At 36.8% G+C, this 17,499-nt stretch overlaps 1 protein-coding gene across 4 annotated transcripts; it reads left to right on the top strand.

The window, feature by feature from the left end:
* Positions 1 to 1,690: 1,690 nt before the first annotated feature.
* LOC306867336 (peptidyl-prolyl cis-trans isomerase FKBP8-like) lies at positions 1,691 to 16,528 on the top strand. 4 transcript variants are annotated; one of them, XM_079412941.1, is made up of 9 exons: positions 1,691 to 1,791; positions 6,631 to 6,889; positions 7,073 to 7,242; positions 7,470 to 7,558; positions 9,951 to 10,171; positions 10,259 to 10,431; positions 10,635 to 10,712; positions 13,710 to 13,844; positions 15,552 to 16,528. In XM_079412941.1, the coding sequence occupies exons 2-9, from the start codon at positions 6,631 to 6,633 to the stop codon at positions 15,636 to 15,638; spliced, it is 1,212 nt and encodes a 403-aa protein (XP_079269067.1). In that variant the 5' UTR covers positions 1,691 to 1,791; the 3' UTR covers positions 15,639 to 16,528. The 4 variants fall into 4 exon arrangements, with proteins under 4 accessions (XP_079269067.1, XP_079269068.1, XP_079269065.1 ...); XM_079412942.1 differs by having other exon boundaries at positions 6,619 to 6,889; XM_079412939.1 differs by having other exon boundaries at positions 1,717 to 1,791; positions 7,470 to 7,570.
* The last annotated feature ends 971 nt before the right edge of the window (positions 16,529 to 17,499 follow it).

Raw genomic sequence — 17,499 nt, 5'->3', positions numbered from 1 at the left:
TTATTTTGGATTTGATTAATCGTGGTTAATCGAATTGACCGCACTAATCAGATCATTTGTATTACTTCATATATATATATATATATATATATATATATATATATATATAACAACAATAACAATTATAATTATTTTTTTGTTCTGAATTTGAGGTGAAATATGACTGACAGGTTTAGTGAGATTCTCCTTTGTATATAATAGAATAATTGAGACAAAAATCATGTTGACAAATTTGGAACCTCTTTAAACCTGCCATTTCATGTCTACAGTTATTTAATCTGTGCTTCATTACAGGACATCGATCATCATGGGACATTCAAAATCACACATTGCTTGATGTTCAGGTCGACCTTTGAAAGCGTTATTTGAAATACTTGCCAGTCCAGTTTAAAATGCTTTTGTCCAGTGACTATAATAAGTTCATAATGTATTTTGGCCATCTGAGAGAACCAGGCTCAGCCTCCTGGTAAGTTTTGAAGGGATTTCCATGCTTGTCTTCAGTTTGTCTGGTACGCAGCCCTTAACCTTTCTTGACCCTCACCCTGACCTTTGGTTTACTGTAAATACTGTAAAATGCATTTTGATATCATTGACATGTTTTGATATGTCAGTCACAACCAACGAGTACAGCTGAAAATAAGTTATAAAGAATCTGTTTGTGTTTTTGTATTTTAAAGAGATGCTTTTGCTGTAAAAAAAAAAAAAAAAAAAAACCTGGCAGATCGATGGTCACCCCTATTGTAAATCACGTCCGCAATAGGTTTATTTCTTCAAAAATAATTCCTCAAGCACATAGTTGGTGTAAAGAAAATGGCTTGTTTTGCTCAAGAGAATATTGTGATTTTTGAACAGAACAGAAAGTTAACAGTCTATATGAATGTGAAAACACTAAATCAGAGCAATTAACCATCAAATTTGTTAGCATATTTGAAATTTCAGCCATTTTTCATCTTATTAAAGGTCCTGAAGGCTGGAATTGTGTAGTTGCTCTCTGACCTGCTTCAATGTCCGGTTGTTGGCCATCTCTGCACTTCTGTTGTGATGTATAATATTGTAACATTAGAAACGTTTGAGAGGAAAATGTGTATTTTGGAGCAAGAAGGGTCATGGGAGGGAATGACAGAAATTTCTCCTGTAATTTTCATTGTCCTTTCTTGCGACATGACAGTATTCAATATGAAGCAGTCTGTCCCATTGGGTTTGCTTTGCATTTCATAGTAGGGTAGCTCAGATCTTTTTTCTAGGGCCTTAGGTGTCTTGTGTAGCTAAATATGTCCTTTATATGTTTCTTTATATTGTAAAGTTTCTTTAGACGGAAAAAAACAAAGAAAATTTGCTTATCAAAAAGAAATGATTGCACCAATAATAAATGTAATTTGATATTTTTATGTGTTCCAGTTTTGTTATTTAAATGAAATAATTTGAGTGAAACACCTATAAAAACAAAGCAAAAAAAAATTAAAATAGCGATATAAATTTGTACAATTTTGCAAATAAAATAAATGTTTAATTGTAGATGTATACACAGCTATTTTATAAATACAAATATATTAATATAAAACGGATATATTAAAAATTGCAGTGTATAATACGCATTTATATTTTAAAAACTAGTTTTAAAGTTTCACATAAAAGTCCCTTGCAGTCATCGCAACGACCTTGACGTTGTGACTTTTATTTTGTATTTCTCGGGATTGACCATTGACCTTTACCCGGAAGTTGCACAGATTGATCTTGTTTTGTTGTCAAAGTTGTTGCTGCGCAGCTCCCTGGGTTTCCTTTCCCATTGCGGTAAGTATTTTCATGTCATTTCATTTTCATCACACTTTTAAATATTTTCCTGCACATGAACCTTTAGACGAGGGTTGTTTCGTCACACTGTATTTAACAGCGAGTTTTGGCGCGAGCTCGTTATCAAAGTTGCTGGAATGTTCTGGAAACAATCGCAGGGTTTTGAAATTATTTCATGAATGCATGCTCTCCCACTCGTAATTACATACAAATCTTCTGAGAGCTCATTAGATTAATGTTTAATTGCTGTCATAAATCTTGTTAAAGGATTTACACTCAATCTATTTACAACAGGATCACACACATAAAATATGCATATTACAATATAATTTCACTTCTCAAATGAATATTTGTGAGCATGTTTCATCTTATTCTAAGACAAATAGTTGATTTTCCACACAAAAAACGTTACTATGGTAATGTCGTGAGTACTTTATAAATACCCAAAAAAATTAAATAAGGTAATCATTTAGTACCATAATACCACCACAGTGTTTTTGTAAGGGTTTTATTAGTTTATTCTTATAAAATGGACATTAACATACAATTTAATTGAAGGTTTACTAGAATATATTTGTTTTTTTGTGCTAATTCTGCGATAACTATGGTTCCGCCGTGGTTCCCACCGCATTTAAGAAATCCGTCATAATCCCTGTGCCAAAGAACAATAAACCCTCTTGCCTGAATGACTATCGCCCTGTTGCCCTCACATCTATAGTCATGAAGGTTTTTGAGAGACTTGTAAAGAGCCACATCTGCTCCTCCATCCCTGATACTTTGGACCCTCTTCAGTTTGCCTATCGCCCAAACAGATCCACGGACGATGCCATCTCTCACGTCCTCCACTCTTCCCTCACACACTTGGACAGCAACAATGGGAATTATGTAAGGCTGCTATTCATTGATTATAGCTCAGCTTTCAACACTATAGTCCCCATCAAGCTGGCATCTAAACTCACAGACCTCGGCCTAAACTCCTCACTCTGTGACTGGATTCAAGACTTCCTCACCGGCAGACCTCAAGTGGTGAAAGTTGGCCAGTTCACCTCAAACTCCATCACCCTGAAGGTAGGAGCCCCACAGGGCTGTGTCCTGAGTCCCCTGCTCTACTCTCTCTACACGCATGACTGCGTGTCCTCTCACAGCTCCACATCTATTATCAAATTCGCTGATGATACTGTGGTTCTGGGCCTCATCTCCAACAACGATGAGACCGCATACTTGGACGAGGTAGAGAGACTCACATCATGGTGCCAGGACAACTGTCTCTCTCTGAATGTGAGCAAAACTAAAGAGCTGATTGTGGACTTTAGGAAGAGACAGCAGCAGCCCTACACTCCTCTTATGATCAGTGGGACCCCTGTGGAGAGGGTGAGCAGCTTCAAGTACCTCGGTGTAAACATCTCCGAGAACCTGACTTGGACTACACACATCCAAACACAGGTTAAGAAAGCCAGGCAAAGACTGTACCATCTGCGACAGCTGAGGAAATTCAGGGTCTCACCAGCAATCCTGAAAACTTTCTATTCAGGGACCATAGAAAGTGTATTGACTCGGTGCATCTCAGTGTGGTATGGAAACAGCTCCAATCAGGACTGCAAAGCACTACAGAGAGTTGTGCGCTTAGCTGAGCGCATCTCAGGGTCTGCTCTCCCCTCTCTGCAGGACATCTACCTCGACCTGCACATTTATATTTATATTTATTTATCTCTTATTTTATTTTATTCCTCTTATTTTTTCTACTTTTCTTTTTCTTAATGTTTGTATTCTATATAATTGCACTGTCCTTGGAGCGGACCTGACCTACATTTCACTGCTGGTTATACCCTGTATAATTGTGTATGTGACACAAAAATCTTGAATCTTCCCCTTCCATTGGGTCACTCTACATTGCTATGGGAAATACATTTTCCTCGAATACTACTGAAGCCTTATTGAGTCACGTCAGTGAAACTGGCCAATGGTGTTCAAGCGCGCAAAATATGAGCGGGAATCCCACTCTATATAAGGCAGTGCTTGTACGTCATCCATTCAGAATCTTTTTCTTCAGCCAACCTTCTACAAGAAGCCTATCAACAAGACTACTCGGCTGCAGCGGACACGCCTTCTCTTCCCCTGCTGTGTTTCGGTGAGCTTCGGAAGCAAATATGACTCTCCTGTGCAGAGCCAATCGAATCTTCTGATGGCCACGAATCGTGCGTCTTCTGCCTGGGCCCACGCAGAGGCGGCGCTTGGGGGGTATCTCCAGTCGGAATCTCGGCCGAAAAGACACCCCGCGGAGACCCGGCCCCTTTTTCCCCGAGGTGCACGACGAGATAAAGTTGTGGAACACACCACTCACCAGTCGGGTGCATAATAAACCTCGCTGGAAAGGCTTTCTTTGCGGCGGGCCAAGCAGCTTCGGCACTGCACGTGATGGCGATACTCCAGGTATATCAGGCCGAGTTGCTCAAATCTCTCCGACGCGCCACAGATCTGGCCCTCAGAGTGACAAAGGTGACAGCTTGAGCGATCGGCCGCAATTGGGGGAATCTTGTGGTGCTAGATCGTCACCTGTGGCTTACTCTGACCGAGTTAAAGGAAAACGGCCCTTCTGGACGCTCCTGTGAATCCCTCAGGTCTCTTCGGAGCGGCGGTGGAGAAAGAAGCAGTCGAAAGCCATAAGACCAAATCAACTGCCCAATACCAATAATTCTTGCCTTCCTCCAGGAGTGATTTGATAGTGGTTGTATGCTATCCACATTGAAAGTGTATGTGGCCGCTATAACAGCCTTTCACGCGTACGTAGAAAATCGCCCGATTGGCAGAAAAGACCTGATCATACGTTTTTTAAAAGGAGCTAAAAGGCTGAACCGTCCTCGCCCTTCTACTCTACCCACTTGGGACTTGGCGCTTGTGCTTGACGCTCTCACGGGACCCCCGTTCGAGCCCATACAATCAGCGAGCTTGCGAGCGCTCTCTCTCTCGAGCCTCTGTTAAGCGAGTTGGAGACCTGCAGGCGCTTTCAATTGACGACTTATGCATTGAATTCGGGCCAGGTGATTGGAGACTAGAAAAGTTTATGCGCCTGAAGTGCTTTCGACTCCATTTAAAGCGCAGGTCATAACACTATTGGCTTTCCGCCCCGAAACACCGACTGGGACGGAGCTGCTTAATACACTCCTGCTGTGCCCTGTACGTGCGGTGCTCACTTACATCGAGCGCTCTAGACAGTTCAGACTCTCGGAGCAGCTATTTGTACGTTTTGGTGGACGCACAAAAGGACTGCCTGTGGCCAAGCAAAGGCTGTCACACTGGATCATCGACACAATTGCTTAGGCTTACAGCTCTAAGGGCGCTGAAAGTCCGATAGGGGTTCGGGCCCACTCAACCCGCGGACTCGCGTCCTCCTGGGCAAATGGCATGTCTATTCAGGACATTTGTGTGGCGGCAGGCTGGTCGTCACCCAGCACTTCGCGAGGTTTCAGCACCACCAATTCAATGCTGTCCCTAACAGTTTATCACAATGTTATGATATAGTTCACTACATCTTTTAGGACTTGATTACCATCATACTCTGCTTATTGAGCACCGCTACGGCCGTGCATCATAACGCATGATTTCATTGAAATGAAACAATTTCAACTAATCTATATGTGAAAGCGCCAAAGCAGCCGCCAATTCACATTCTCTGTTTCACCGGAGTTAACTCCGCCCATGGTGTGACGCGACATCATCTAGTTGCCACGCCCCCCCTGGCTTTTACATGGTTTCGACTGGGTCCTGTAGACCTGAGCTGTGTTTACTAAGAGCGCCAATATCATTGCCGCTCTCATTACAGCTCCGGATGTGAAACTTGACATACTTAGTCAAGCCAGGCTCCATCGCTGTGACACGGCGGGATTTTATACGTTCCCATAGCAATGTAGAGTGACCGAATTGAAGGGGAATGCTTTCGGTTACTTGCGTAGCCTCGGTTCCCCGAAATGAGGGAATGAGACATTGCTATGGGAAATACATTTTCCTCGAATACTGCTGAAGCCTTATTGAATCACACCAGTGAAACTGGCCAATGGCGTTCAAGCGTGCGAAATATGAGCAGGAATCCCACTTTATATAAGGCAGTGCTTGTACGTCCATTCAGAATCTTTGACTGAAGCAACTTGCATTCTAAGATCCTGAGCTTGGTGACACGGCAATAAGAGCAATGTCTCGTTTCTCTTCCAAGAACTACCATAGTAATACCATGTTTGTACGGGTCAATTTTTCCCAATTTTTCTTTTATGCCAAAAATCATTAGGATATTAAGTAAAAATCATGTTCCATGAAGATATTTTGTAAATTTCCTACCATAAATATCAAAACTTAATTTTGATTAATAATATGCATTGCTAAGAACTTCGTTTGGACAACTTTAAAGCCGATTTTCTCAATATTTAGATGTTTTTGCACCCTCAGATTTCAGATGTTCAAATAGTCGTATCTCTGCCAAATATTGTCTCATTTTAACAAACCATACATCAATTGAAAGCTTATTTATTCAGCTTTCAGATGATGTATAAATCTTAATTTCGAAAAATTGACACTTAAGACTAGTTTTGTGGTCCAGGGTTCACATATAGAATCACTTATTTATTTATTTATATATATATATATATATATGCACCCATTCACTGCAGAGCATCCATTGGTCAGGAAGTGATGTAAAGCTAAATTTCTCCAAATCTGTTCTGATGAAGAAACAAGCTCATCTACATTTAGATTGTCCTGAGGGTGTGTAATTTTAAGCAGATTTAAATTTTTGGGTGAACTCTTCTTTTAAAGAAACTTGTTGTTTAACTCTCGTAGTGTTGTGTCCAGATGGCCGACGGTGTGGTTGTGAACGGCTCTGCTGAAAACCAGGAGGTGGCGCCATCGGGTAAGACATCTGGACGTGCCTCGCTGCTGGATAGCGGGGAAGACTTCACAATGCTAGATGATGTGGAAGACGACGTGGATGACGACCTGCCGCCTTTAGAAGATGCAGGTGGAGGAAAGAAGAAAGACAGTCCCGCTAAAGACGCTACAAAAGCAGATCAAACTCCTTCTATAGAACAGGAAGAGTGGCTGGATGTTTTAGGTACCCTTTTACCTCATCGTCATTGTGGCAGCAACAATTCATTAAATGGTGGAGATTAACACTATAATGGACAAATATCCAGGGCATTTTTTCATATGTCTGGATGTTGCAGTGGTGGAGTAAAGTATGACGGTGATTTTTTTTTTTAGCTTGTTATGAAATATTTTCTGTTTGAAAATACAGGAAATGGGCAGCTTAGAAAGAAAGTTGTGGAAGCCGGAGCTGGTCCAGACAGCAGACCCCAGAGAGGCCAAAATGTCACAATTCATCTTAAAACCAGTCTTACTAATGGAACTGTAGTAGAAAAGGTGCCAAACCTATCTTTTACACTTGGTGATGGGGACGTTCTCCAGGTATTATTTTATATTATATTATATTATATTATATTATAATTTGTATTTTTTAAATTTCTTAAATTATTTTAATAATAATTTAATAAAATATTTTTTATTTAATCTATTATTTTTTTAAGCATTACTTTTATTTATACTTTATATTTTCTTGCATTTTCAGGAACCTTAATTGTTTTCTAAAAATAAATTATAAAGAAAATTTCTTGTTTTGTTCTTATTATAATTAGGCGCTGGATCTTACTGTACAGCTGATGGAAATGGGTGAAAAGGCGTTGATTGAAGCAGGCGCTAAATACGCATACGGTGCCCTTGGCAGGTTAGATTCTATGTATGTGTTTATATATACATATACCTATATATATATATATATATATATATATATATATATAGAGAGAGATATATAGATATATATATATATATATATATATATATATATATATATATATATTAGTGCTGTCAAAATTAGATAAATTTTTTTCAGGTTAACGCCGTAAAATATAAAAATATTTAACACCTTTAACGCAGGGGCGGGGCTAGTGTTGGCCACCCCACTCACAACTGCTGTCTCTTTTTTTCTTGCTAAGAAGTGCATTTAGTCACAGAAAGTCTTTACGAGCACATCAAACAGGAGACGTTTCAGACGCGCACTCCACTTCACCTCAGCGCTAGGTGCGAGTCAAATGAGGGTGGAAAGGGTACTGTACTTGGCGCACGCTCTTCAATTGCACGCTCAAAGGCGCCGGCGCGCACTGTAGCCTTTATCATTTCATATCAAAGTGCGAAAGAAACGATGTGCATGCAATGTCGTGGTCAGTTAAGTCATGAAGGCGATTAAAGCTGCCTTAAAACTGTGCATGCATGTATTATATGTTATATATGAGTCACATTTAAGAGCATGTCTCTGAAAGAGTTTTCAAAACTGTCCGGAGCATCCCAGCACTGTCTCACTCATCTAACACACCCGATTCAACTCGTCAGCTCATTAATAGAGACTTTAAGACCTGAAGTGGGTCAGAAAAGGGAAAGAGAGTAGAGAGAAAATAGGATGCGTGAGATCTGCGTCATGTTCAGCAGCTGCAGCTCTTAGAGAAACAGCACCCAAAATAACCTATTAACCCAGCTGCTGTGATGTCTGTTCATCAAAGAACAAAAGAGGAAATCAATAGCTTTTATAGCTTTAAGGATTCATCTATATTTCATGTAGAATTTAGTGTTTGATAACTTTATTTAATTTTTGTATTTGTCCTACTTGCTGAAGAGCACAGGTAGCTAAATATTACATTTGTTATAATAAAAAGTCTAATAAATATTGATAAAAAAATTGATAGCTGTCAATTATAATGTAATGTTGAATGGCTATAGTCAATGGTTAAATATTAGGGGGGAAAAATAATTTTTTTATAGAGGCATCAGTAGTATTGGTATCAGTGAAACTGGCCTTCAGTCATAAAAAAAGATGCCATTAAACAAATATGATAAATATTTAATAAGTATTGTTTCTACATTAATATGAAGATTAAATGTGAAGTTATTGCAATATAAAAGTGTATTTAAAAAGTTTAATGTTAGGTGGGATTAATCGCGATTAATTTCAGAAAAAACATGCGATTAATTAGTTAATTTTTTTTTAATCGATTGACAGCACTAATATATATATACACACACACACACACGTGTATGTGTATATATATATATATATATATTTATATATATATTTTTTTTTTGTTTAATTGGATAAGAAATTAAGTTGGGTGTTTTATGTTAATAATATTTATATTGTATACTAATTTATATATATATATATATATATATATATTTATCAGGGGGGGTGAACGTCAGTCCTGGAGAGCTGCAGCCCTAATAAAAACTCACCTGCCTATAGCTTCCTAGTAACCGTTCAGACCTTGATTAGCTTGTTCAGATATGTTTAATTTGGGTTGAAGCAAAACTCTGCAGGGCTGCGGCTCTCCAAGACCGGCATTCGCCACCCCTGATATATGTATATATATATGTGTATGTATATAGTTTAGTTTTAGTTTTTTTTGTTTTTTAGAAAATAATTTTTATATTGCATATGAATTTTATAATGCATATTAATTTTATAATGCATATTAATATATGTTTGTAATTAATGTTTTATATTTATAATATATAACTTATATAAAAAAAAAATACCATTTGTATATTCTGTACCATAATTGTAATTGTATATAATTACATATACGATAAAACAAAAATTAAGAAATTAATACTTCTATTCAGCAACGACAGATTAATTTGATCAAAATGGATAGTAAAGACAACATTCAGAATGTTAGAAAAAAATTCTAATTCTGTAATTAAATTGTTTTTCTTTTTTTTTTTACTTTCTATTCATCAAAGAATCCTGAAAAAAATATTTGAAATTCGGTTTCCGCAAAAAATATAAAGCAGCACAACTGTGTTCAACATTGATAATAATAAGAAATGTTACTCTAGCAGCAGATCATCATATTAAAATGATTTCAGAAATGTAATAATATTTCACAATATTACTGTTTTTACTGTATTTTTGATTTAATAAATGCAGCCATGGTGAGCATAAGAGACGTCTTTCAAAAACATAAAAAAATGGTATGACTCCTAACTTTTGAACAGAAGTGTAGAAATACTTTGACGAGTTAAACATCCTCTGCTTGACTCTTAACCCCGTCCATCTCCTCTGTCAGCTCTACTCCTGCTGTGCCTCCTAACACTGGCCTCATCCTGGAGGTGCAGCTGTTGTCGGCAGATGACGCCCCAGACCTGGAGCTCATGCCGCCCTCTGAGCGAATCAGTTTGGCCAACAGAAAGCGAGAGCGAGGAAACGTCCACTACCAGCGCGCCGACTACGCCTTCGCTGTCAACTCGTACGGAATCACGCTACAGATAACCGAAGCGAGTTCCAGAGGTGATGCTGCTTCATTCATGACTCATTGAGTTAATTTCCTAATAAATCATTGTATACGTCTGCAATCATATTACTCTTTTATCTTAGTGGACATCAGTCAGCAAGAAGAGGAAGAACTTTTGGACATGAAGGTGAAATGTCTGAACAACATGGCCGCTGCTCAGCTCAAGCTAGACCACTATGAAGCCGCACTGCGCTCCTGCGTCTCTGTCCTGGTGCACCAGCCGGACAATGTCAAAGCCCTGTTTCGCAAAGGCAAGGTTGGTTTCCTGGGTTCAGATGCGTATCGTTTTCACTCGCTATACTATTAAATAGTAATGCACTCCTGGTTTGTGACACAGCGAAAGCGGGTTGTTCGGTTTGGTTCTGTTTAGGTTTCTGGCCACAGTGGATGAAAAAACAGCTTGATGTGTGTTGAGATGAAAAAGTGCTGTCATGTCATGTGACGTGTTTGTGTCCGCAGGTACTGGCTCTGCAGGGCGAGTTTGCTCAAGCCATTAATACACTGAAAAAGGCCTTGAAGTTGGAGCCAAGTAACAAGGTAACACAAGTGACAATTTAACAGAACAAATTTTATTAACTCTATCACTGATGATCAATATTTTGTTTTATTTGATATTTTAAAAATGTATATTTGTTATATCTTCTTAATTTGATCTTTAGTTTATCTCTTTATTTTATTTTGAATTAAATATTATAATGCATTGTGTTTCATTAAAAATTAGCATCGGTTGATAACTTTATTTTATATCATATTTTATTTTAATTTTATTTCAGTTTTATTTTATTTTGTAGTATTGTTTTATTGCAAATTGGAATCTGTTGAGAACTATTCTATTTTATATTGTATTTTATTTTATTTTATTCTATATCTATTTTATTTTATATATTAATTTATCTATATTTTATTTTATCTTATTTTACTAATCTTTTATTGAAAAGTGGTATCCTTATTTTATATTTTCATAAATTTTTTATCGTTTTGTCTTAAATTTTTTTGGTCTTATTTTTTAATCCTATATCTTATTATATTTTATGTCTTATTTCATCTTATTTTATTCTATCTTGATTTAATTTGTATATATTACCTTATCTAATTTAAATTTTATAAACTTTATAAACAAATATCTTTATTTTCTTGTAAAATTGGTATCTGTATTTTATCTCATTTTATCTTTATTTTATTTTACGTTTTGTCTTATATTTTCTTATTTATCTTTTTTTTAAAATTGGTATCTATTGAGAGCCATTATTTTATTTTCATTTGTCTTATTTTATTTTTGTGTTATTTTTTTATTGCCTTGGGATAAATAGTTTTATTGAAATTTGGTATCTTATTACGAACTATGGTAACACTTTGAAGGTGTCATTTGTTAACATTAGATAATGTAACAAATGAATTCTGTAACAAGCAATGAACAATTCATTTATTACACTATTTATTAAGCTTTGTTAATGTTAGTTAATAAAAATACAGTTGTTGATTGATTATTCACGTTAGTTCACACTAAGTGTGATTTTAATAATGTATTAGTGAATGCTGAATTTAACATTAACTAAGATTAATAAATGCTGTAGATGTATTGTTCATTCGTAGTTCATGTTAACTAAAGTAGTTAACTATTGAACCTTATTGTAAAGTGTTACCAGAACTACTTTTATAACAGGTCCCAGAGTCATATGCATTCCCCATTATAACCAACAGATGGAGCTGCAGACCCCCAAATTCAGTCAGACTGCAGACAGAACAGAGTGTTCAAAAACTCCTAGGATCGCTTTTCTTTCCGTGTCTATAAATAGCCAGGTCCCTCCGCACACTTGCCATATCTAAAGCGCAATTGGGCTGCTCTGCTTACACAGGTGTCCCTCCATCTGACAGCTCCTGACTGCTGTATGACCAGCCTGCCACTGCCAAGCCACCTACGTCTGCACATTTACACCTCTCTCTTCTCATGTGTCTGGCCTTTAGAGACGCTCCAGTGCAGAATTCCTTCATCCAATCTCATCTCATCTCACCACTTTGCCTTCACCCTACTTGTTTTAGTCATTAGCCAGTAATTAAACATTAGCGGTAATTAAACTAAATGGCAGGTTGTCACTGTGTGGTTTGACTCGGGCGGCTCGTGAAAGTCTATATTCAAAATGCCATTCACAGCCCTCGCTCCTTACTTATTATTAATAATGACACTCAATTCAATCTAATAATTTTTTAACTGTAATTTTGATGTTTGTAGGTTACGCTTTGATTTAGCAGTGTTTCTTCATCGTAATGATTCTTTTTAAGTAACCGTATAAGTCGTGGATCAGGTATTTAAATGATTCAGTTTGCAAATTAATCTTTAAAACAAATCGACGAGTTCATTGAAACACACTGACTTGAGTCAACTGATTTGCAACAATTCACACTCGACTGTTGTACGAATTAGTTTGTAGCTGAAACATGTTCAAGATCAATTGAAATATTTAGCGGTTATTTAATCAATGAACTGTTGTTGTTGTTTTTATCAGTACATTGAAGCAAAGTGAGTGAACTCATTTGCTAAAATAAACCGGAATGATTCAGATTCACTTGAACTATTCACACTCATTTGTTAAACAAATCAATTTAGAAATGAGTCATTCTATGAGATCACATGAAATGTGTAGTTATGACGCAAAATGAATAAGGGAACTGCTTTTTTAAACCAGCCTATTGAAGCAAACCGAATGAATGAACCAATTCACTCAAGTAAACCTGAATGATTCAGATTCACTTGAATGATTCACACTCAACTGTTGAACGAGCCAGTTTGGAAGCAAATCCTTCTACAAGGTTGCTTGAAATATGTGTGATGACTCAAAATGAATAGATGAACTGTCTTTCGATTTGTTAAAATCTATTTGAACAATTTAGATTCATTTGAAAAGTAAACACTGATTCAGCTCAGCTGTTGAATCATGAATAATTCTACTAGATCACTTGATAGTTTTAGTGTTGATTCCAAATTAAATTATAAACTGCTTATTTTTCATGCTTAATTGAAACAAACCATCTGCGAAAACTGACTCCCTAAATGAATAGTCTCCTTGGCATTGGCAGAAACAAGTGTGAACTAAATATAACTAAATTTCTTTTTGTGTTCTCATATATCGTCTTCACAGGCTAAAACTAGAGCAGATCTAGTCTATCTTCACTCCGGTATAGAGAGAATAAAACTCCAGGGTCTTGATTTTGAGGCCATATAAGAGAAAAATGATCGTGTGTGTGTGTGATACATATAAAGACACGTTTCATTAGTACAAGATGCTTTCACTTCTGCTTTTGTGTTCTGTGGCATTGCAGCTGATATGGGAAAACAAGTGAATGTGTTTTTAATCTTAAATTGGTTTACATTTTGACTTTTGTTAGGCTTTCACTCAGTCTCTGTCAGCACTGTCATGTTTAATAATTTTCGTGCCTCCCAAATGTGTTGGTGTGCTGCAGTGAGCAACAGTTTCATCAGCCTGACGATACCACGCACACACACACATTTCACTCTCTCTGCCCTTTCCTCGGCAGACCATCCATGCTGAGCTGTCGAAGCTTGTGAAGAAACACTCTGAGCAGAAAGGAGCCGAACAGGCCATGTATAAAAAGATGCTGGGTAACCCCACGAACGCCAGTGTGCAGAAACACCGTGCCAAGTCCTCATGGGTGAGAGCTTAATAACGTCCCTTTTCAACTATTTAACACCATGCACTGTTTATTTATGAGGCTGCATGTCTGTTTACTCTCAAGAGGAAGTGGCTTTTATAGATGACAATGTGCACATTTATACCTTAACCTGTTAACGGGATAGTTGACTCAAAAATAAAAAAATGATTAACGAATAAAAAAATGTTTAATCACCCTCATATTGTTTCAAACTCTTACTTGGCATTTTTTTCCTATTGAACGCAGAAGGAAAAATGTTTGAATCGTCACTTGTGAATGAATCATTGAGTTTGAATTGAACTTGAGAACTGGATCACTCATATTTTTGCATCAGCTCGCATTGTCTTGTTTTGTGAGACAATGTTTTGTACATTGCACCGAGAAACTTCTTGATTTTCTTGCAAGACTTACTTTCTCATAAAAACAATTGCGTTCCCCTGAAAAACTTTGTGTCCTCTTGCAAAAGTATTACATTGCCCTTTGAATTCCCTTGAGAAATTCTGCATTCATTCGCAAAACCTGTTGCATTCTCTCGCAAAAATATTGCATTCCCCGAGAAACACTTTTTTTTTTGCAAAAATATTGCATTTGCCAGAATAAACCTTGCATTCGCTCGCAAAAGCTTTGAAATACAGTTTTTCCTCACACCTCATATATTATTTCAATCAGCAGTTAAGCTAGGGAAGAAAACACAAAGCTTTGAAATTATTCATGAGGCATGAAAAATTAATCAGTATAAATAATACATTTTCCTCCCATCTCATTTTTTTCCCATCACCATAATTTCTAGCAATGCCCAATTCATGAAAGAATTATTATTTTGAGTCTGATCTACAGTGAATTGTTTAATAATTCCCCAAGGGATTTCGTACAAATAATTTTTTGGAGTCATTTCTCTTCTAGTTAATCTGGTTCACAAATTGGACTGAATGATTAATTGATTATTCCGACTATCTGATTCTCAAGTTCAACTCAAACCTTACTGGCGCAGAAAATTATTAGTCAATAATAAGTTCAATTTAGTCTGCGCCGAAAGCCTTGTGGGCAGTGCGCCTGTCAACGTACAGTGCTGTTGCACTACGGGCGTCCCTAGTTCAAATCCTAAAGCCCCGTTCACACCAAGAACGATAACTATAAAGATAACGATATTAGCGTCCACACCAGTGGATATAGTCTGTTTATTCTAAGCGCATGCTTGCCTGCAGCTTTAAAGTCTTGAGCTCATTCCAGCAGGATGGATTCTGATTGGCTGTCAATGTTTTTATCGTTCATCAGCTGGAAAAAGTGATTCTAATGATATCGTTTCTCTGTGCCTTTATCGTTATAGTTCTGGTGTGGACTCTGCTATTCTTTAATATTGAGAATAATTTTTAGAATTATATCTTTATCGTTATCTTTATAGTTATCGTGCTTGGTGTGAACGGGCCTTAACTCAAGGACCTTACTCGATCCCGTCCCGCTCTCTCCCACTTTGCTTCCTGTCAGCTGTGATCTGTATAAATCATAACAAAGACATAAATACCAAAAACTAAATCTTTAAAAAAAACAAAAGTAAAATTTTGATTTGTTCATTCCACAAAACTATAAAAAGAAAATATCATAGAATATACCACATTTGAGTTTAAAACAACATGAGGGTAAATAAATAATGATAGTTTTCATTCTGGGTGAAGTATTTATTTTAAACAAGTATTTTTCTTTTTACAGAGTCTCAGCTGGAAGTGGCTCTTTGGGGCTACAGCTGTTGCGATTGGTGGTGTAGCTTTATCAGTTGTCATCGCAGCTAGAAATTAACCAGAATTCACTGTGACGAGATGGATGACATGGTACTGAAGACCTTGAGCACGCCAGGCCCCCAAACACCTTACTGATATTCATAAAAAAAAAACAATTAAGTAGAATGGTTGTAGTCCTGTTGCCGTCCATCGCACAGTAGAGGTTTTAAATGGCATTCACTTTTTACTTTCAATGCATGAAAGATGAGCTGGGGAGAAATAGATGTGAGAAATATGAGATAATTCCTATTTATGTACAGAAAATTTCCTAGTTATAATTAAGAAATGTATCGATGTACAGAATGACGCTCTTCAGGTTGCTGGACACAGTCGTATTTTGCTGCAGAAATCTTCAATTACGTGTGTGAAGTTCCGTGATCTTCTTTTGGTGAACTGAAACTTGCTTGTGAACAGTCTTGAACATTCAAGAACATGACTTGTATGCTTTTTCTTTTGCAGTATCTACAGGCATCTGATGCTAAAGACAACACTATTTCAAAAGTCCTTAAACTGATGTGGTACGTTACTGGTTTTTGCGCTTTCTTCTCCTTTATAGGCTCTAGAATATCACTGGAATCAGCTGCTGTCCCTCAATGATGTTCCCAGAGATTTTCATTTTCATGACCAAACACTGCAAGGAAGGTCATACACACATTTTCAGATTTTTTTTTTTTTTTTTCAGCTCCTACAAAAATTATTTTCATTTATTTAGTATTATTTATTTAGGATGAACAGCTATGTGTCAGTATTTTTTATCCTTGTGATTCTTAAGTTGATTGTCTTAGTTCCCCATTCTGATTTTTTTTGTAGTTTCGGTAACCTCTGACATTCCCTTTAAAGTTTTGTATAACCAACTTTTGCACTTTCTGTTCATATGGTTGAAAATAAAGTGATTTCTTGAAAACGTTTAAATGTCTGAATTCTAGATTTGCATTTCCTAAAGGAAATATATGTGATTGCAAGGCAATAAACGGGTATAGTGTTAATACAGCAACAATACAGTGCTTTCTTGCACTTGCGAGCTCGTTTATGAAGTACGGGTTCGATGTGAACGTTCTAAATGAACATTCTATGTAAAGTGTGCGTTCTAATGAAATAGAGAATGTATTTGAAGTGCATAAACGTGACTAAACCTCATCCCTCTGGTTGGAGTCTGGTGGGGCATTCCCTATTCATGGGGTTTTTTCTTCCAGGCATTGACGTTTTTCTGACGCAATTCTGTGAGTGAGAAGCGTTCAATCCAAAACCTTCCCCCACCCCCAGCCAAGAGTTTAAAACAGTGTACAAAAACACAACCAAACATGGTCAAATCACACATTTCAAATCATATACGTTTGCCTTATTGCTGAAATATATTCGAAAAAATAAATAAACGTATCGTGTTTTAAACCGCGTTGTAATGACGCCATTCATCGGTCATTTCCAGCGATGTCCAATCCGAGAGAACCGAGTCGGATCTTTTCAGTGAAACGGTTCATGATTTGTTCACTAATTGAATTGAGCGGATCTCGAGTCAACAATTCTGACTGAAAGAACTTTTTATTTTTATTGAACATTCAAAGTTACAAAATTCAACAGCAAGTTCTTGACATATTTCTGATATTTACACACTTTGTAAATACAAATTAAACAATTTTAATAAACAAAATAAAAAGGCATGATAACAGAGCCACAGTTCTTTGGGCTTTACGATTTTTTAAAGACTTTATCGATTGCAAATAAGCTTTAAAGGCTGTTTGAAAACGAGAAAAATTGGGTTTTTAAGTTACTTCATTTAGTTTGATGAATATAAAATTTCCCTTACAACAAAAACAGATCAATAATAAATTACAGCTAAATTAGCAGAAGTTAGGTTACTTTTTACTCGCATGATTAGCTGA

The sequence above is a fragment of the Barbus barbus genome (genome assembly GCF_936440315.1).
Source record: "Barbus barbus genome assembly, chromosome: 49".
NCBI lineage: Eukaryota > Metazoa > Chordata > Actinopteri > Cypriniformes > Cyprinidae > Barbus > Barbus barbus.
This window is presented reverse-complemented; position numbering and strand designations above follow the sequence as displayed.